The sequence below is a fragment of the Myotis nattereri genome (genome assembly GCF_964212035.1).
Source record: "Myotis nattereri genome assembly, chromosome: 11".
In the NCBI taxonomy this organism is placed as follows: domain Eukaryota; kingdom Metazoa; phylum Chordata; class Mammalia; order Chiroptera; family Vespertilionidae; genus Myotis; species Myotis nattereri.
The window spans coordinates 16,663,993-16,685,630 of NC_138086.1; the positions used below are offsets into that span (position 1 = coordinate 16,663,993).

The 21,638-nt window shown below is 37.8% G+C and overlaps 1 protein-coding gene across 1 annotated transcript in view; it reads right to left on the reverse strand.

Moving 5' to 3' along the window:
- The window catches only part of SLC13A1 (solute carrier family 13 member 1), an 84,840-nt gene that overhangs the window by 8,989 nt on the left and 54,213 nt on the right, over positions 1-21,638 (reverse strand). Inside the window, 6 exon segments of the mRNA XM_081102810.1 lie at positions 317-426; positions 2,514-2,620; positions 5,796-5,897; positions 6,312-6,410; positions 10,773-10,892; positions 16,751-16,902. Of these exon segments, the coding sequence (XP_080958936.1) occupies positions 317-426; positions 2,514-2,620; positions 5,796-5,897; positions 6,312-6,410; positions 10,773-10,892; positions 16,751-16,902 (690 nt within the window).

Below are 21,638 nucleotides of genomic sequence, written 5' to 3' on the forward strand. Positions count from 1 at the left end.
TGGAGCAGCCTAGTTAATTGTTAAATATCTTAGACACAGCCCTGGCCAGTGTGACTTAGTGTTTATAGTGCTGGCCCAGGCACTGAGGGCTCACAGGTTTGATGCAGGGTTGAGGGCACTTACCTGGGTTGCAAGTTTGCTCCCCAAGCCCAGTTGGGCACTTATGGGAGGCAACCAATAGATGTGACTCTCTCATATTGATGTTTCTCTTTCTCCACCCCCTCCTTCCTTCTCACTGTCTCTAAAAATCAATGGGAAAAATATTCTCATGTGAGGATTAACAACAACAATAAAAATCTTAGACACAGATTATTACCTCACAACCATCTGCCAAGGCAAACCCTCCACCAACAAGAATGACTATATCCCAGGGCATGAATTTCTGGAATTCTTTCCAAGTAATCAGTGGAGAGTAATCAAAAGCAACTGCAAAACAAAAACCCTACAGTTACACATTGCTTAAAATATGATATAAGATTGTTTTCTTCATTACTGTAATGGCCACCTCCCAAAAAGTTTTGACTACTCTTATGTTGTTTTAAGATAGGGGATTTGATCTGGACTTTGAGCAATTTCCACCTATCTTAGGTGGAAGATTATATTACTTAAACAGGTCATAACTTGGAAAAATCCTTTAGATTATATTATAGAATGAATGTAGATAAATTATAACATTATCATTTATAATGCTATTTATTCATTTGATTCCACTAATATCTTTGCCTACTATGAGTAAAACAATGTATTGGACTATACTATTCTTTGCTATGCAAACTGTCTGTAACAGTCCAATGGTTCTAATAGCATAAGTGTTGCATTAATATTCATTAGTATTTATTTGAATATTTTATTTTTATTTTTTTTTCAAATTGCAAGGGTGCAGCATATAACAGGTTCATCACGATTCCAGTTTAAAGTAATTCAAAACTCAGGTTAAATAATTTAAGTATCATTCATGAGACCCTTAAAATACTCATAAAGCAATTATCTTAAAGATTTCTCTTGATATTTGGTTCCTACTGGCTCCATAGATTTATTAAGAAATAAGATCGTTCATGAACACATTATTTCCATTTATCATTTATGTGTAGCAGTCAGCCTTCTACGTGATGAGATTCTAAGGTTACTAATTATCTTCCTTCCCATCCCTTTTCCCCAAACCTAAACCAAACATATCCTTCACTGTTGACAGAAATTTTGCTATTTCTTACTTGAATTAAGACCATATATTCTGTTAAAATGCAAACATCTTTGAAGTGTACCTTTCATGTAATATGTAACATAATATGTCTTATCTGTTATTTTTAAACCTACTGCAAATGAGCTTATCAGGGAGAAAAATTATTGAAGAATAAGAAGAAAGAGAATGGGAGAGAGGGGCAAGGCTCTGTCTGAGGGGGACTCAGATGTTGGAGCCAGGGATGTTAAGTCAAATATTAGTTCCTCAACACTTGCCCCTGCCAGGCCATGGGGCTTAGATTTCAATGGTCAGAATTCTCAGGGTTTCATAGAAATCATTGCTCTGTAGTGCAACATCTCCTTATACTGCACTTTGAGATGTTCTAGTCTCAATGAAGAATGAAAGGCATTCATTTCTATGCTATACTGTTTATATTTGTCAGGGCCTTGAAATCTGACTCATTAGTCATTTATTGATTCTGACTCAAGGATTCATTCAGCTGGGCCAACCCAAGAGCATGAATGAATCCCAGTTCCATTCCAATAAAAGAAAGGAAGGAAGGAAGGAAGGAAGGAAGGAAGGAAGGAAGGAAAGAAGGAAAGAAGGAAGGAGAAAAAGAAGAAAGAAAAGAAAAACCAACAATTCTACTCTACCAGACTATTTACAGACAATTTTAAACCATTTGTCCCACCTTGACAACATATGAATCTGACTTCCTAAAACATGATGTGTTAGTATTCAGATGTGGATGAATCCTATGTTTAAGAAGTGTTTGTGTCTGTGTGTGGGCGGAGTGAGTATACTCACATAACATGCACACATGTTTGTCCATGTGTTATAAAGACAATGAGTGCTCCCTCTGAATACCTTTCTTTCAATTGTGACAGTAGGTTATGAGCTAGTGTAGGTTGACCTGCATTTTCTTTGGGACTATTATGAGGCTATAACTCCCTTGAAACTCCTCACCTTTGTAGATCATCAGCATTTAGTACCAAGGGCTCATCATGAAGTAATGACTTGTTCCTACGTTTGCCAATAGTAAGATTAATTCTGATTATGAGAGAAGAAGTGAGCTTATCAAAGACCAAATAATATCACTCATAGCAGAGTCCTAACATGGAGCATAAGGAAATCTACTTCTCACTTCTGCAAAGTAGGATGATCCTTCTTGTAGCAGAAGGATGTGTGCTGCCTGACTAAGGGTTGCAGTGTGCAAACAGGAAGTGTGTCAACATGTCCATCCTGTTTTTCTAAATGCTAACTGAAACCAGTAGAATTTTGTATTTTTTTGCTCTTCTGTCAAATTCATTCAAAATTATAAATAATACTCAACCAATTTCTCCTGTAGATGTAGTTTTAGTCAATTTCTTAGCAGGAATAATAAAGAATAGGAGTCCTATAAGTAAGGCAACAGTTGAGTCTGTAGCAAAACCAGGATACCTGAAAAAGGACAAATGTGTTCATTAACAAATGACATCCAGAATTTGTGGGAACAAAACACTAAGTGACAGTGCTCATATCATACAAGCAGTAGTGGTGGTATAGAGGATTTATTTTGGATAATCTGCTCTAAAAATCTATGGATTTCCCACTAAATGATTTCCCACTAAATAATTTAGTGGAACTGAAAATTTCAGACCATGTTTCCATTGTTTCCCTACACTTTTTCTCTCCCCCCGCCACCCCCCCCAAAAAAAAACCATGTATATACACATGCTGACCTACTAGGCCAACATGGGAAATTTCCCTTTTGGTAAAGCTTACAGATCTGGTAAATAACTTTTTCTTTGAATTATTTATTTTCATTACATTGGCAGAGAATTGATGTTGAAACAATTGTTAGGCTAGGCAAAGCCTCGTATAATTGATTTATAACATCCTAGTATTGAAATGTGGCAAGGCATGAATGTTTCTAGAGTCCTTGAAAGCTCTTTTGTAAATTGTGAAAGTGAATGATCTGTTTTTCTAAGGTATAACATCTGCTTCTATGATTATAAACCCTAGCCATATCATACAAATGAAATCAACCCATTTAATACTTTGTACCCTATGAAACTTAATCAAGAATATTAATTATTAGAATGGCTTATGAGATGCTCATAAGTGATCACTGTTCAAATTAAGAGTGATTCGGGAACAGATGGGGTTTTAGAATCATGAGGCCATTCCAGCAAATAAGACAGGTTCCCAGAAGCCTCATCAGTTAAGAGGCACCTGGAGACTAGATATGAATGAAACAGGCATAAATAATTAGAATTTGGTTTTAAAAGTCAGCCATATTCAACTAGTGAATCTTTGGATTCTGAGAAGAAATCCTTATTCCCTAAAGGTTATTTTGCTACCTTGTCACTCAATGATGCAAGTGCATTATAGAAGCTCTCTACTCCTGTAATTTACTTGAACAAACTAAAATCAAGAACATGCATTATATTATTCAAGCTGACAATTTATAACACAGTTTGTTTTCCCTAAATGTAGATTTTCTTTCTTGCATTGTTGGGTAAAAAAGCTACCTTGGTGTTATTTATTCAATAAACTTAACTAATCTTACATTATCATTATTCCTTATTTCTTTTATCTCCGATATAAGTTACAGTTGGATTTTTTGCCAAATTAGTTCAGGCATCATGTAATCTGATTTTGTTTTTATGAAGACACATTGGACTCAGTCCAAGCTCAAACAGATGGAATGAAAACATTAGGTGGTAGCTATAAATCTTGATCTCTCATACTAGCTTTAGAACATCTAAATGCCTAAAACCTCTTCATTACAGATGGATTCTACAGAATATACACTTAAAATGAAATCAAGCCATAAATTCTGAAATAATTTATTTTCCAAAGATTTAAAAACTATTATTATTTTATTATGTTTATTTTAGTTTTCATTTGTTATAAATTAATTTAGGTTGCTTCAGTATTACAAAAGGTAAGGTTACATAAATTTTATTTGCTTTTATTTATATCTTCAAATCCCTTCCTATCTCAAACCTTTGTTCCTTTTACTATTGATTTATCTCAGAATTCTAGGTAACACGTGCACCTGACCATAGCAAATACACTCTATTTTTCTGCTACAAACAAAACATCTCCTGAATTACATTCCCCTCCTGTAAGCAATAGAAATTAGAAACTGATTACATTGAATTTACTATTGGGATTCCAGCTTTATTTTTATTAGCTGTTGTTTGATTTCATGTAGGTTTTACACATTGGTGTTTAGAAAAGACTCCCCTTACCAAGGATGATAGAAGTGGAATTTTTAAAAGGTGGAAGAATTATTTTTTATGTTGGTCTAGTCCTATTACAAAACTACATAGTACCATCAGCCTTTAAACAATCATTTTCTTTCAATAGCTTGCACTGAATAATTGGATGCTGTCTTTTTAGACCTCTCAGAATGAAAAGGTTTAGTCTTAAAGGAAACAAAAAGTTTATAAAGCTAAAGCAGATTCTTTGAAACATGCTACCACATCGCATTGCTACACTTGTATGCTCACTAGGAATTTGGACTCAGATTTTGCACCTTTAAAAAGTGCTGGCAATGCCTGTATAACCAGATGGCTCAGATTAAAAAAAAAAAAAAAGAACTTCTTTATTCTATGTGGGAATAATATATTTGACTCAAACAATTCTGGTTTCTGCCCCCAAATACATTGATTCTTGCTGGGGGCTGTGAGACAGGAAGTCCAAATCAGAGATCTGCTGAATTTAGAAACTAGATTAATTCAGTGAAGATAGATTGGGAGCACAAATCTCAAAACCCAAGTATTTATAATCACATGTGGGATGGCTCTTAATTTAGAAAATTATGCTGCCATCTCCTCCCCCACCCCCCCACCAGTTCACATGATTCAGCATTGACTGCTGGTATGTAAGACATTGAGAGATAAAATTAACTCTGACCCAGCTTCTAACAGAAGTTTGTAAAATCAGATTTATTATTTAATCAGGAATTCCTTACCTAAAAAATAGGGGCAGGCATGGGTTTATAGTGAATTCGTGTTTAATTGACATACACAGAGAAAAAGACAAGATCTGAACCAAATAAATAATCCCCCATAGAAGTAAAAACAAAATAAATAAATGAGTTGGCAAAAATCACAGAACATGAATTCATACCAGGTTATTAAGAAACATTTTACATAATAAACATTTAGATTGCCTTTCATATAGGGAGACGGGCAGCACTATTCTAAGCGCTATAAACCCCATTTTACCCAGGAAGAAATCCAGGGATGTGACCTGCCCAAAGCAAGTGGAAGAGGCAGGAATGGAATCCAAGGGGGGTGGCTCCAAAGTCTACACTCCTAATTGCCACAGAACATGGCTTTCTGGCAGATTCCATTTCTGATTGTGTAGGAATAGAAATAGCCTTGTCTAAAGAAGCTTGAATTTTAGTTACATGGTAGTTTAGTTACCTTATCTGAGGCCTTTCCTTATATTTCATTCCTTATCATTTTTTTTAATTCCTGAAAGGATTGGAATTAAGAGTTCTTTTCAATGGAAAGGAAGAAGAAAATCTCATACACTCCTCCAGAGTTCTAGGAGTCACTTAGGAGAAAAGCAGAGTGCCAAGGAGGAAGAGCTGACAAACATCACAGGAAATGCTTACTCAGAAAAAAGTGAAGACCAACCAGGAAATAACCCAGGATCTCGGCTAAACCACAGCAGGGCCATGACAATGAACAGGACCAAGGTGATAATTTCCTGATACCTGTAAAAAAAATTTGCAATCCTTTCATTTATTTTCTCAGTCAGGACATTCATAGAAACTACCTGAGTTATTGTCAGAAGTAATCTCACCGGAACACTAGACATTAAAAACTGGATGTGTCGATAATTTGAGTGAATCAGTGCAGTTGGAGAAGGTCTTTACTCTTCGGTGGGTCTGTCAGCTTCTTGTCATCCTAGTGGTAAATTTTATGTAGAGAAAGTGTGTGTTTTGTCATGTCAAGGTTAGCACTTACTTTCACAAAGATTGTTAGCAGCACACTTGGGGCTGTTATCGAGTGTTAAAAATACATTACAAATAATTATGTGCTTTTTTGTTTTTAATAAATATTTGAATATAAGCTGTGTGTGTGTGTATGTGTGTGTGTGTCCACATGTGCACACACAGCAATCTTACCTTATTCGCCCAAGTTTTAAGTATTCTTGTTTAATCACATCAGCATAAGCCTCTTGTTCGACTGTCTTGGTCTTTCCACCTTTGAACATCTCCTTAAAACTGAAAAGAGTGATTAAGCCAATTAATCATAAGATTCTCCCTTTCTAGAAGATAGTCGTGTGAAAGCTTCATAACATACAAATCTCCCTGCTAATAACATAAATCTGAGCTTTTCACCTATACCTCCATCTCCTTCTTTGAATGTCCCCTCCCCCATTTTCTGTTTCTGCCCATTTTGCTCAATTTTTAATCCTTATCTTTTGTTCCACGTTTTCCTAGCCATCTTCCACCGATCTCTTCCTTTTCCAAGTCCGTTTTCACCATTAAAATTTTGCCATGCCCCACTCATCTCCAATTTAACACTTTAGTATGTACCTGTCATCTATTTTAACATATTTATTATATATCTTGATTGTTAATTGTTGCACATGAGTGAGTTTTATCTCACTAGTTAGATCAATTATTGAGGGCAGGAGCAGTGTCATAGATGTTTTCTTTGGCCCAGTACCTGTAAACACTGGCATACACGGTTAAGTTCTTGATTCATCAACTCAACAGCACTTTTGCCAAATTTATGAGACAGTTGGTTGTCAGACCCACCAATTGTCACAAAATGTACTACACTCAAGTCATACACTAGGGCAAGGAGGTCACATACACTGATCACGGACGTAGTCCAATCTGGATCTGTTCTCAGAACTAAAACCAACTCGATCGCATTTTTTTCTTCACCTCTTATGTCCCAATAGCCTCCACTAGATAATTTTTCAACTTATTTCTAAAAGTATATGTCAGTTTATATTCTTTTTAGCTACTTATCTTAGTGACCCTTTTTCCTGGTGACTAATTTTTCTGTCCTGAGGTCCAAGGTCTTCACAACTTTGAACAATCTTTGTGTGAAGTAGGGCTCTACACCAAGATTTTTTAAAAAATCCCTCCGGAGGAAGAAACAAATGGGAAATGCCTATATTCTTAGGGATTATCTCTTGGAATGTCTATGAGTAGCTTCGTTAGATTACATTATATGTAGGTATAAAAAGCACATCTGGATATTTAATTCAAAGGAATTGAATTCTGGATCTCAAAGAGATCTGCATGCACATGTTCACTGCAGCATTAGCCACAAGAGTCAAGGTATAGGAACAACTTAAATGTCCATCAACAGACAAATGGATAAAGAAAAACTGGTTTATATGTACAATGGAATATTATTTAGTCATTAAAGAAATAAAGCACTGGTACATGCTACAACATGGATGTACCTGGAAGGCATTATGCTAAAATGAAATAAGCCAGACTTAGAAAAATAAATACTGTGTGATCTCACTTATATGTGGAATCTAAAAAACTCAAACTCATAGAAGCAGAGAGTAAAAATAGTGGTTGCCAGGGGCTGGTGGGGGGCGGGGAAGAGGATGGAGGGTGTCAGTCACAGGGTACAAAATTTCAGTTATGCAAAATAAGTAAGTTATAGGACCAATGATTAACAATACTGTATTGTATACTTAAAATTTTGCTAACAGGCTGGATTTATGCTAAGTGATTTTTACCACAAAGGAAAAAAGAGAACAGCAAAGGATGCAGGAGGAATCTTTTGGAAGTGATGAATAAGTTTATGGCATTGATATTGATGAGGTTTCATGATTTATAATTATGTCCAAACACAACAAGTTTTGTATACATTAAGTAGCTACAGCTCTTTCTATGTCAATCATATCTCAATAAAGCAGTTTAAAAAAGAATAAAGCTATAGTGTTTTCTTTTGTAAAATTGCTGGGGTAAACATGGACATCTATGAGGGAGTAAATAGGAAAACTGAGGTAGTGTGAAGGTAGCTATCACACAAAGACATATATATATATTTATTTACTTTCCTGTGACACTGTTATTCAAACTTGTTTTGACTATTATTGCTTTTGAAGGGGCAGAATTTCCTCAATTCTTCAGTAATCTATAATAATAAAAGTGTAATATGTTAATTAGACTAGACAGCTGAACGACCTTCTGGATGTCCTTCCGGACAACCTTCCGGATGAGGCTGGGGCTTCGAGGGCCGAGGCAAGCCATTGCACCTGTGAGGGCCGAGCCCCTTGCACAAATTTCTTGCATCGGGCCTCTAGTACATTCATAATCACTGTACTGTACACACTCCAACCATGAACATAATTAGGTGGATGTTGTTGCATTTAAGATCAATTAAATTACTGACTAGGTACAGTGTCAAAATTTTATCCCTTGTCACTAATATAAATGCTATTATAAGAGACTAATCTATGGACCTCCTTGAGAACCATCTGTAGAATAGAAAAGTAAAGAAAGGGGTGAATCTCCTTCGAAACTACTTCCTACCCTAAAGACCGCATTTGTATTTTGCCACTTTGGTTGGGGACCATAAATAGTTAAGTCAGAAGCCAAATTGGCTTTGCTCTAAATGAAGGTTAATGCCTTCACAAAGGAACTGATTAAGCATATGACAACGCATCAACCTCTCCATTTAAATAAGTTCGGTGGCATTGATAGATGAGCTTCCTCGTCCCCAGGATGCTGGGATCATTAATAACGTGAGAGTTAACTGTGTTAACAGCCAGCACGGTAATCAGAATGTATGGTGGCCTGCCAGAGGAGTGGCCGAGCATTTCTGTTTGTCTATCTAAAACCTCTGGAGGTGAACACCCTGACAGACTGAAAAGGACACTGAAAAATGAGCTGGAGCATGAAGCTGCACAGCGTCTAACCAGCAGTGGACAGCAAGGGGACTGTTTAAACACGCCACTGGCTGTGATTTATGGACTTTGCCTCATGTCTGCACTTCACACGTGTTTTGTTTTCCCTCATGGAAAACGCAGTTCCGTAGATCTCCCCTTTACCTTTTTTATTTCTCCTTTTTAAATGGGGAGGCCATTTCCTAATAGTGACAATGGTTGCATACACAGTTTATAAAGTCATTTCCATGTAGCAAAAAAGGAGGAAACAGCTGTGGGTCTGCCTATTCCATCGGTTTGGGTTTCCTGTCCCCTGCAGCCTGCATTGCTACCTGTACAACTGAATAGCCCCCCGGAGGCGTGGTTTTCAGGAAGGGGCATTTAGTATGCAGCTGGCCGCTCCCCACTGATGCCCACCTGCTGGAGGCAGTGACACTCCACACATTGGCTTCAGCGGGAGCACTGCCACATGCTGCTCCCACAATCTGGACACAAATATTTGTTAAAAAATCCTCAGTACCATCTCCCCACTACTAATACAATTGCAGCGGTTCTGGAGGAAAACCAGGAAGAGGAATAGAGGGGCAGGGGGAATATCAGTCCTTATGTGACTTGACTCGGAAAATGTCGGTGTGGGCATGGAGCAGCACCTGGTCATGGTCTTTTGCTTTTCAAGGGAAGTACGAAGAGCTGATGTCAGCCTCACCTGCTTGGTGGATAGCATGTTGTTTAGAATTTATTCATTTGCCTTGGGAATTAATTAAAGCCCCTATAGAAATTAATTTGAATTGCTTTATTTTTCAGGAGAAAATCCTCAAGGTTTGGCATACAGCCTCTTCCCCTTCCTTTTTTGAAATGTTGTTTTCTATGTTGAACACATAAGCTACATTTTCCATTTTTCTGTGGAGCCCTTTGTAATTTTAAATACTGGCTGTCATTTAAGTCATGTGTCACTTGGTACTTATGGATCACCAAGTTCAGTCCCAGCCAAGATAACGTTTGCAAATTCTCCTTGAAAGCGTACATTTGACATTTTAGCAGCTCTCGATTGATCAGTGTTTCTTGCCTTGTCTTCTATGTGTTCAACGTGGGCCCATGTGTGTTAGAATTAAACACCGGGAGTGATGTTACTGATCTTCCAGTTAAAGTCTGTTGTTTCACAGTTGCGGATGCTGAGACTGAGAATGGATCAGGACTTGCAAAGGTCACTGGTCTGGCTTGGAGAAGCCACAGCTTTGTCCCTGGCCTCCTGATTCTGAATCCAGTGTTCCTTTCACAGGGCTCTCTCAGACCTTTATTTTTCAAGGACATATCCATTGTGGTGCCAGGGTAAAACAGGAAGCCCTGCATGTTACAGTTTGACATACAGTAGCTCAATAACCTGAGGAAGTCCCCACATTAAACCATGGGGAAGGGCAAAACTTCTTAAAATTTCACTCCTCATCAAAATGAACTCCTTATGCTTTCCTGGCCTATTAACATGTTATCGGTTGGGGACTCAAAGGAAACCAAGATGGAGCTGCTTTCCACGAACTCTCTTCTGCAGTGAACGTAGTTTACGTGGTGCTCTAGACTATCCTTAAAACATGTGTTCATACAGGTCAGCTTTGTGGGGAAGAGTAATGCAGAAGTGTAGCTTTGAGAAACAGGTAAGGGAGCAGTGCAGAACTCAGAACCCAGACACCTTCATTTACCTGAGGAACATGGACAATTTACTTACTCGAATCCTAGGAAAAGCCACTGAAGCCAAATCCAGGACAAGAGTAGGATAATAATAGCAGCCGGGAAGGAAAGCAAAAACCACGATCCAAAGTTGATGCATCGACAGTCAGGGTAGCGCCTGAGGGAAAACATGGAAGTAAACACCACACAGCACTGTGACCTCCATTATCACAACTCTTACACGTCTACTGAGAGCGAATACTTTGGATGAAAATTGAATAAACGGCGTACTCTAAGGAATTAGTTTCACTGTGGTGTCTCTTATCTCACTTCCTCATACCCTAAAAGTTAAGTGACTGCAAGTATCTGCCTAGAGCAAATATAAATTTCTTTCATCATGAACTATGTAAGTACACCTAATTCTGAGAGGATCCTTTTCTTTCACCTGACACTATGTTTTGGGTGTCTACCATGTGCCATGTACTCTTCTAACTATTGGGGATACAGTGGTGAATTAGATATACATGGTCCAGGCTCTCTTAAATTTTATATATAAATGAGGAACACAGCCAATAAACAGGTAAGCATATAATGAATCAGAAAATAAAACAAGATAATGAAATAAAAATTATTAGGGGAAGGGAGAAATTTTATAGAATGTGGTCAAGGAAGGGGATATTTGAAATGAGATTTAAATGGCAAGAAGGATCCAGTCATGTACATAACTGGGAAACAGCATTACAGACAGGAAATAGCAAGTACAGTACAAAGGCCCTAAGGTGGGAATGAACTTGGAATGTTTAAGGATTAGACAGAGGCCAGTGTGGCTGTGGGTAGTGAGCTACGGTTATAGCAACATGAAATAAAACCCAAGACATAGCCAATAGGGGTCGATAATACATAACCATGCAGGTCATCTGAAGGAATCTGAGGTTTTGTAGAAATGGGATTAGGAGTAGTGGGAACATAGTAAATTAGTGACATGATCTAATTTAAAGTCTGTGTAAATGTATCACTTACATAAAACATGTTGGCTAGGTGAATTCTCACTATTGAAGGGAACAAGAGTGGAAGCCAAGGTGTGGTAGGCAGAGTTCCAAGATAAACCCCTGGTGTACATGCCTTGTATAATCCTCTCCCCTTCTGTGGGTATAGAACTTAGGAATATGATGAGATTTCAGTCCCGTGATTGTATAGCAAAAGTGAAGGGTTCTGCAGAGGTAATAAAAGTCCCCATCAGCTGACTCTGAGTTAATCAAAACGAAGGCTATCTTGGGTGGGCCTGGAGTAATCAGAGGAGCCCTTAAAAGAGGTTTTCCGGCTGGCCTAAGAAGTGAGTTTCCATGTTGTCAAAGGAAGGGGCCGTATCACAAGGATTTGGGTGTATTTGCTAGTTGCTGAGAGTGACTCCATGCCAACAGTCAGAAAAAAGGGCGGGGGAGACACCTCAGTAATTCAACGACAGGGAAGTGAATTCTGTCAATAACCTGAATGACCTTGGAATAGAACCCTGAGTGTCTTCAGTGATTACAGGCTCAGCTGACACCTTTCAGGCTGGTGAGAGCTTGAGCGAAGGACCCAGCTAAACTGTGCCTAGACTCCTGCCCTGACCCACGGAACTCATGACATAAAAAATTTGTGCTGTTTTGTCACTAAACGCATAGTAATTTTTAGCGTAGTAATAGAAGACAAATACATAGGGAAACCGATTAGCAGACAGGAAGTTTTGCCCAGGAATAGGGGAGAGTGAGAGTAGAGATTTTAGTTTAATTTAGATTGTTGGGGAAAAGAAGAGAAGGCAACAGGTTTTAATATATTTAGGATAAAATGTAGGAGATGGAGAAAAAGTTTCATTTATTGAAATGAAGTCTGAGGGGAGAATGGCAAAAGAATAAGGGAGTGGTGGATCAGAAATGTTGCTGTGGGCATGTTAACTAGAAATGTCGCTTAATTTTCCAAGTGGCCATGTTGGATAGGCAGTAGATAAATGAGTCTGGAGCTGAGAGGAGAAAGCAAGTTAGGGATCTAAAATTGCTAGATACCAAACATATAGGTGGTTTCACAAACCATGGAAATGGGTATGATAATTTGGGGAGTAAATGGAGATAAAAGGACCCAGGAATGCACCCTGGAGGAGCTCTAAATTTTAGAGGTCAGGCAGAAGCGTGGGAATGAGCAGAAGACCTAATAAAAATCCTATGAGAAAAGCATTGATTGTATTTACACTGGAAGACACTGAATCTCAGATAGTTACGCTAATTGCTCAAGGTCACGGACTGTGAGGTGAAGCTGGATTTTTAACCCAGGAGGAGTGTTTAAATCACAACCTCTTTTCATTAAAGCATAGTGTCCTCAACCGAAACTCTGAAGTGAAAATAAAATATTCCATATATATTGAAAAATATCCAGAGTCTAGAGCACAAACCTGATGTTTTAAGGACCCTTTAGTACATCCTAGAAATGATTGCTCCATAACAGAGACGTGATTTGACCTAAAGCATAAATGCCTGTCAATGTTGAAACTCAGGAAGACAGTGTTGTTATTGCAGATCTTATGCCCAACTACGAAATGATGAATAATTCTAATGACACATGCACAAACTGTCTCAAAAGAATGAATGTGGCTCTGGAAATTTACAGCCTTGAAACAGATTTGGGCCATTAAGATCACTATAAGCTAGTGTCCACACTGATCATAGTCTTTTTGATTAGTGACTGTTTGGATTATTTCTGAGTCAAAGCCATTTTTCAGTTTTGTATTTGTGTACTTCCAGAGGTTTCTTTTCAAATATTAGCTACGTGCTATTTATGAGCTAGGCTTAGATTTCTAACAGCAACAACAAAAGTAGCAGCAGCAACAACAACACTAGCATGATTGACAGTTTCCTGCGTGCCAGGCCCTTTGCTAAGAGCCACATTCGTGTTTTTAATCCTCACAGTAAGGTTCTAAATTAGAGTTTTGCACCCATTTCACAGTTGAAAAACCTGATGTTCACAGAAATTAAGCTAATATATGGCAAGATTGAAATCTGAACCAAAGTCTGAGTCCAAACTCTGTAATATCCAAATTTCTTCTATAGTATTGGAAAGAGAAATTCTGTCTGAGAAATATGTATTACTCATTTCTGCAGCGGAAAGTCATGGTATTTTTGAAGGTAACTACTGCTAGGTTTTAACTACTGATTTAAACTACTGATTTACCTTTCCCTCTGTAGTTAGTTAAGAAGAGAGATTAGAGATGTGGGCTTTGAATTTGGGGCACCTATAAAGTCATTTCTTTTATCATTTGTTGGTCTGTAAACCTATGATAGCTATTATTTAACACATAATTAGTAACAGTGACTGTACTAATCATTGATAATACAACTTCCTTCCAAGCTGCTTTGTACACCCATGCATTTCATAGCTGACTCTCATGAACTGAATAATGTACTTTGGTAATCAGCAAGCTATAGAAATTGACTTGTGCTAATGTTCCAGTTTTTAATCTGGTATATTTGTGGGGTTTTTTGTATTTAACTAATAGCTGCTGTATTTGTTAAATAATATTGATGCATCAAAGCTACTCTTGTGAAAAAACTAATTGTGCCTAATAAGATTCCCCTTAATAAATGTATTTAAATATCAAAAAATATTTAGTTATTTGGATGATTCCCAGGAGCAGTCAGCACTTTATTTATGCTTTGGTACAGTTCATCTTAACTAATGTTTATTAATCACTTACCTGTGCCCCTTGTGGGCTAAAAGAAGGATAAGAATGAAAATTTTACAAACTTGTAATCATCAGGGGTGGGGGTTGTGCGTGTGTAAAGAAGACAAGTTTACAGAAATGTGAATATCATTTATGATAAGAGAAGATAGGAATGGCAATGGAGGAGGAACTGAACAGGGTTTCCAATAGGATAGCACCCACACAAGTAGAGAAAGAACTTGGCAGAACTGGTGGGTCTTCCAACAACCAGAGTAGGAAGAAATGGCTAATTATAGGGTAGTATTTATTAACAATAGTGTTAGCAATGGAAGACATTGGGTGATAACTGGAAGGATATATCAGTGTAGCAATGAATAAGGATCAGGAAGAAAACATTTTGAATTAGAATATTTTTTCTGTTAATCTTTATTGTTTCAAGTATTACATAGGTCCTCCTTTTCCCCCACTAACCTCTTCTAGCCCTCTCACGTCCTCCCCCACCCCAACAGGCCCTCACCAACCCCTTGTCTGTATCCACGGGTTATGCATATATGCATACAAGTTTATTGGTTGATCTCTTCCCAACCACCCTCCTCTGCCTTCCCTTAGAGGTTCAACAGTCTGTTCATGTTCTATGTCTCTGGGTCTATTGAATTAAAATTTTGCCAACATGCCCCACCCACATACAGTAGGTGAGGCAATAAGACTGCAGAGTGGAAAAGGGGCTGGGACTCGGGCCACCTGCCTCCAGCCCCCAGCTCCTCCCTGACTAGATCATCACTTAAATGCTCTGAGCCTCAGCTTCCTCGTGTGAAATGAGGGGGTTGTCTACATGGTTTGAAATTTCCCTGGCATTATTACTCTGGAGGCTAGGTCCTCCTTTTCCAAGACTTATGTTTCTACTCTTGACTTTTAAAAAATAATTACTTATTTTTCAATTACAGTTGATATACCATGTTGCATTAGTTTCGGGTGTACAACCCAATGAGTGATTAGCAATTTATATACCTTATGGAGTGATTCCCCTGGTAAATCTAGTACCCATCTACACTATACATAGTTATTACAATATTATTGACTATATTCTCTATACTGTCATTTACATCCCCGTGACTATTTTGTAACTGCCAATTTGTACTTCTTAATCCCTTTAACTTCTTTACCAATCTCTCCTCCCTCCCCTGGTCCCCTATGGCAAATATCAAAATGTTCTCTATAGTGATGTATACTCTTGTTGAGTATACTATACATGATGAATGTATACTCATAGAGACAATAAGTACACATGGAGGTCTGTGTTGTATGGTCCCTAAACGGCTATACCAGTTTTCTTTGTATGCAAGTTCTCATTCTTCCCAGTACAGAGTGATATTTTTTGAGTCTTGGATTTCTTGGAAAAGCAATGCATGTACCACATTTTGAAAATACTTTTAGAAATTTCAGTCTGTGAATCTGCATCTTAGAGTGTAGCTTTCCTGCCTCTGAACCTTAATTTTTCTGTAATAACAACCTAAATCCTGTTTCAGGGCATCACAGTGCAGCCCACCTTTCTGGAACTCAGACTATATTTGTCCTATTAGTACTGAAAATATATCTTGGGTGTAGAATCAATCTGAGCTCTCACCTAAAAGCATGGCGTTTCAAACAACTGTTTCAATCGCTCGTACACAGTGCAGAGTATTTTTACACAGTTGCCTCATTTAATTCTCACAGTAATCATGTGAACTTTGCCTAGTTTAGACATAAAAAATTAAGTCTTGGAGAGTAATGTACTTTTTTATTGTTCAAATTCACAAAGTGACTTCATGTTGTGGAATATTTAACCCAAGTGTTCTGACATATCCACAGATTCCCCATTTTCTGCAATGGAATGATAATACAATGCCAAACATTTATTTAGGGTCATATATCTGTTCCTAGATTAATTTATTATTGTTATTTCTTGTAATTACTTAATCCTTCAAAGTTTTTTAAATTCCAAGCCATACCTCCAGTAATTAGTACTGTAAATCTATCTGGCATTCATCATTTACGTTCAAATGTCCGTTCCCAAACACTTTATAAACAGTCCCATGCAAGTAACCCTATATTGTTTCCTCTAACATTTGAAGTATTGTTTGTAATTTAAAATATTTTCCCTATTTGATTAGAATGGTCAGTCAGGAGTTATCTTTTCTGAGCTGCCTTGGGGAATCTGTAGGCACCTGTTAATTTACTATGTCTTACATATTTAACTCTCAGTAGAAGGGTTAACCCAATATAGCACCTCTGTCCCTACAGTCTCTAAATTAGGTTAGTTGTGTGCTTTCCATTGATTAAATCACCAATCCAATAATATTACTTACGTATTGAAATGCTCGGCAAAAATCAAGTTGGTGGAGGTACCGGTGATCGTTGTCAGTCCACCAATGGTAGAAGAGTAAGTGATGCACAAACACATAAGCTTACACATCATGTGGTTCTTCTTTGTTGGATATCTGATTCCTGTGACTGCATTCTGTCCAACAAGAAAATGTACTATGAGAACAGCTCTACTGGTAGCCATGACAAGCAGTAACAGCTTTGTTATGGACTGAATGTTTGTGCCCCCCCCCCCTCCCCGGCCCCAAATTTCTCCTGTTGAAGCCTTACCCCACACTGCGATGCTATTTGGAGATACGACCTTTGGGAGGTAATCAGGGTTAGATAAGATCATAATGGTGGGGCCCTGGTGATAGGATTAGTGCTGTTATAAGAGGAGGTAAGAGAGAGCTTAATCTCTCTCCGCCGTGTGAGAGCACAGAGGAGGTGGCCATCTGAAACCCACGAAGAAAGCCCTCACCGGACAGGGATCCTGCTGCACCCTGACCTTAGATATCTGTTTCCAGAATGATGAGAAGCAAATTCATGTTGTTTAAGCCGCCAGTCGATGGTATTTTGTTATGACAGCCTGATAGTATAGCATTTATCCTTCCATCAGTTGAAATATAACAATAAAAATATTTAACCCGAAACCACTGAAATATTTTACAAATATAGTTTTATTCCTTTGCTCATGCTTTCTTATTTCTAAACCAACCCTTTCCTCCTTTCTTCCCTTCTCACCATCACTCCCAAATTTTCTGGTATATTTTCCTGCTGAACTGGTAGTACATGGCAGTAAGTTCTTCAACCTCTTTTTTCAGTCTTTCCCTACCTTGGTGGCTGGATAACTATAAAATCTTCATGAATAACCCTTCAAAGATCCTGGCCTTCCAGATTTTAAAAAAAAATCTCATTTCCAGAGACCTTCAACTCTGCTCTACCTCAGACACTCTCTCCTACAGTTCCACCTTGGACAACAGCACATCCTCAAATGACTCCATCTTGGAAATCTCTATTTCTAATGCGCTTTGTTTAAAATAGGACTTCCTCAGGTGAAAGACAAAAACAACTTCATTTCTTTTCTCACCTATGCCCAATATGAATACACTTGTGTTGGTCTGATTTTTGCTGTCCCTGGGATGAAACCTGGGGCAGAATCTATAAATTTTTCAGTCACTTTGTTTAATAAAGTCTTTCAGTCACATTTAGTGAAAAAAAGCACTCTCATTCCAGGCTGGTGTGGCTCAGTGGCTGAGCATTGACCTATGAAGCAGGAGGTCACAGTTTGATTCCTGGTCAGGGCAAACACCGGATTGCACACTCAATCCCCAGTAGGGGCATGTGGAAGGCAGCAGATCAATGATTCTCTCTCATCATTGATGTTTCTAGCTCTCTATGCCTCTCCCTTCCTCTCTGAAATCAATAAAAATATATTTTAAAGAAAGATTTAGAAAAGGCAACCTCATTTGAGTAGTTGTCATGAGCAGTCCTCCATTTAATAGTAAGACTTTAAAATTAGACCTTCTCCCCTGTATCTGGCCTACTTAAAAGCCCATAGTTGGAAGGAAGTTTGTGGGTTTGGCTTTATTTTTCTCTTCTGGCTCCAATTCCTTCCACAACTTGCTAGTGTCAGCTTTTAAATCCTTCATATTTGGAGTGGCAGGGGATGGACAGGATCAGGAAAGGAGTAGTAAGGTTTAGAAGAGGTATTATTTGATGGATATAATTAAGATATGATGTTAGAACTTTTTTGGCTTGATGGATGTCAAAATGACTCCTTTATCTGATGAGTACTTTTATGGATTCTTAAGAAATTTCTATCACTCAAATAATAACATTAGAGTCATGCTCCTCCTCTGTAGTTAATGCATCGTTTCCACTTGGTTGCTTATGACACTCTTGTGGTTTCTGCATGTGATGGTCCACACACATCTCTTCATGCTGAGGTCAAGTTGCCCAGTGTAAAAGCTCTCTTGAGGAAAGTTGCTTTTCAAGTGACCCCACTTCTCCCATATGTTCCTGATATTTGGTCCATGGGAAATGGGCACCTCTGCTCTGTTGACAATAATAGTGAAGCTGAAACTATATTAGGTAAGGAAATTCAGCCATAGCCTTTCACTTTCAGTTTTTTTAAGCGTATGTCAATGACTACTCTATCGATCTCTTCTAGGTCTAGAGAAGAGATTCTCAAGTTCTCTGAGTGGTGGTTTCTCTATCTCACCACCTTGAGGTAAGTGGGAAGCTCTTTCCTTCCCTCTCTAATCCAAACCTAGAGATTAGAGCTGTTTGGGAAAATATTCCAAAGGTAGACTCTCTCTCAGCCTTTTCTCATTTTCAGCACTAAGTTTAAGAGTCTAAAACTAATTTTTGGTCATTTACTTTGCAAGTCCTTTGTAAGTGCAATATGGGAATACTTATAGTATGTGCTTGATATTAGAGTTCATTGGGGATAAAAAGAGTGTCATTTATTACTTTATTAACAAAGTCTGCTCATTTATCACAGCTTCTTCTTCCAGCTTTGCTGTTGGATTACGCCTCTCCCTCCTCTCCTTCAACTCTATTGGCATGTCTAGGTCATTGAAGCAACTACTTATTCCCAGTAGATTAGTCTGCTTCCTTTCCTATCCAGTTTAGATTGCATGGTAAACCAATAAAATGACATTTTTAGGCTTTTTAAGAAATTTAATTGAAGTATGATTGACATGTAAAACACTGTACATATTCAATGTATACAATTCGATGAGTTTGGGGATAAGTATATACCATCACCACTATCAATAACTTTCCTAACAAAATCCTAAACTTTCTTGTCTCTCTTTGAATGGTAGTTATGTAGTAAAATTTCAGCTTTGAATGAACCCAACCATTTACTTTTTCTGAGTCATGTATGCCCCTGAGTAGTCAAGTACTGTTGGCGAAATGATGCACATAACAGAGGAAACTGGGTTCCCTACACTCACAGTCACAAACTTCCACTGCAGTATCCTGCTGCCTCTCTGTCCCCCTGTGTTTCTCTGACCCAATTTCTCTGCCTGTCTTCACAAGAAGATTAAAAACCTTCCCTATTTTCTTTCTACCTTCTTCTTAATGCCCCCTCACTCTTCACAGGTAACTTTGCCTCCTGTTCTACAGAAAAAATAGAAGCCAGGAGAAAGATGTCTCACTGTCAAGTGCAATAACCAACTTGCATCTACACTGCCTTCTCCTCCTTTTCTATATGTAGAATAGAGTAAATGTCTCCCCTCCAACTTCTTATTTCTGGACCCCAATCCCTCAGGCCTTCCAAAAAACCATATACAGATTGCTTTACTGGAATTTTCTCACCAACATTTAATCATTTTCAAGTCATCTTTACAAAAGGAGAAAAAAAAAAATCTTAATCCTCTTAATTAGACTACCTTAACTCACCTCCATTTTTACAGCCAGACTACTCAAAAGAATTGTGTACTTCAATGACTCCATTTCTTTAACCACTCCAATCTAGTTTTTGTCTCCTCAACCACCCAAAATGTATTTGCTATGATTAGCAATAGCCTCCATGTTATAAAACACAATAGACACTTTTCTGTCTCAATCTCATAGACCTCTCAGCATCACCTAAAAGATTTAATCACTTCTTTCTGCTGAAAACTCTTCTTTGGGCTTCCATGATATCTCAGCCTTGTGGTTTTTCTTCTACATCTCTGCCTGTTCCTCTGTCTCTCTTGTCAGTTTATTTTCCTTTACCCTTCCTCAAAACTGGGATTTCTTGAAACTCTGTCATAGGTACTTGTCCCTTCTCACAGTAATATTTCTCCTTAGGAAATCTCAAATATTTTCATTGTTTTAATGGATATACATATTCCAGACCACTAAAACCCTGTTTTTAGCCCAGACTTCTCCTTTTAGACCTAAATATCCAATTGTCTGTTCAACATAATTTGAATGTCTTAAATAAAACTCCAATCCCAAAAATGTTCAAAACCAAACTCATTATTTCCTTCCTCAAACCTAGTTCTTTTGTTATGTATGATAATAGCAGAAGAACTAGCATCACTATAACCATAATTGCAAACATTGATAGTGTTAAAAGTTAAAATCAAATAAATAGTTTAATTCATGTTATGCTTACAATACACTGAAGTTAGCACTATTATTATCCCACTCAACACATGAAGACATGATACCCAGAGAGCTGGCTTGCCCAAGGTCACAGAGCTTGGAATGTCAGACTTAGATTATGAAACCATGTAGAGCTCAGCTACTATTCTAGATTGCTTGTCCTCCTTGAAACCATTCTCTTCCTTATACCACCACGTCATCTCAGTTTTATCTACTTAAATATTTCTGGACTCTGTTCCGTTTTTTCCATCCCCATTATTGTGTTGGTCTAAGTTGACATCATCTCTAATTTGGGTTACTGTAATAGTCTCCATATGGGCCTCCTTGCATCAATTCTGGCCTATTTCAGATCTATTCTATACACTGCAGCCTTCTAAAATAATCTAGATGTATTTAAGACATATACAAAGAGGAGGATCACCCTGTCCCATAGCTGAATGTAACATTGCAACTGAGAGATCTTTTTGAGAAATCACGATCAGAAAAAAGTTCCTACTCACGAAAAGCCATAATGGATATGGAAATGGCACTTAGCATGACAAGGTCAGGTGCATTGAGTTGTAATTTGCCTTTCACTTTCTAATTAATTTAAAGGTTATCCCCCAGGGGTCTTTACTCTTTACCCCAAAGAAGTTAATTTAGAAATGTCTCCTTTGCTTATATTTCCTAGATGGAAGTTATTTGTATTCCCTATGATAAAAGTTTCCATTGAAAATGTCAAAGCTAAATGGTAAATAAATAGAAAAACAAGTTTATAAATTCTTATGAGTGAAAATAAGGGTTTAAATA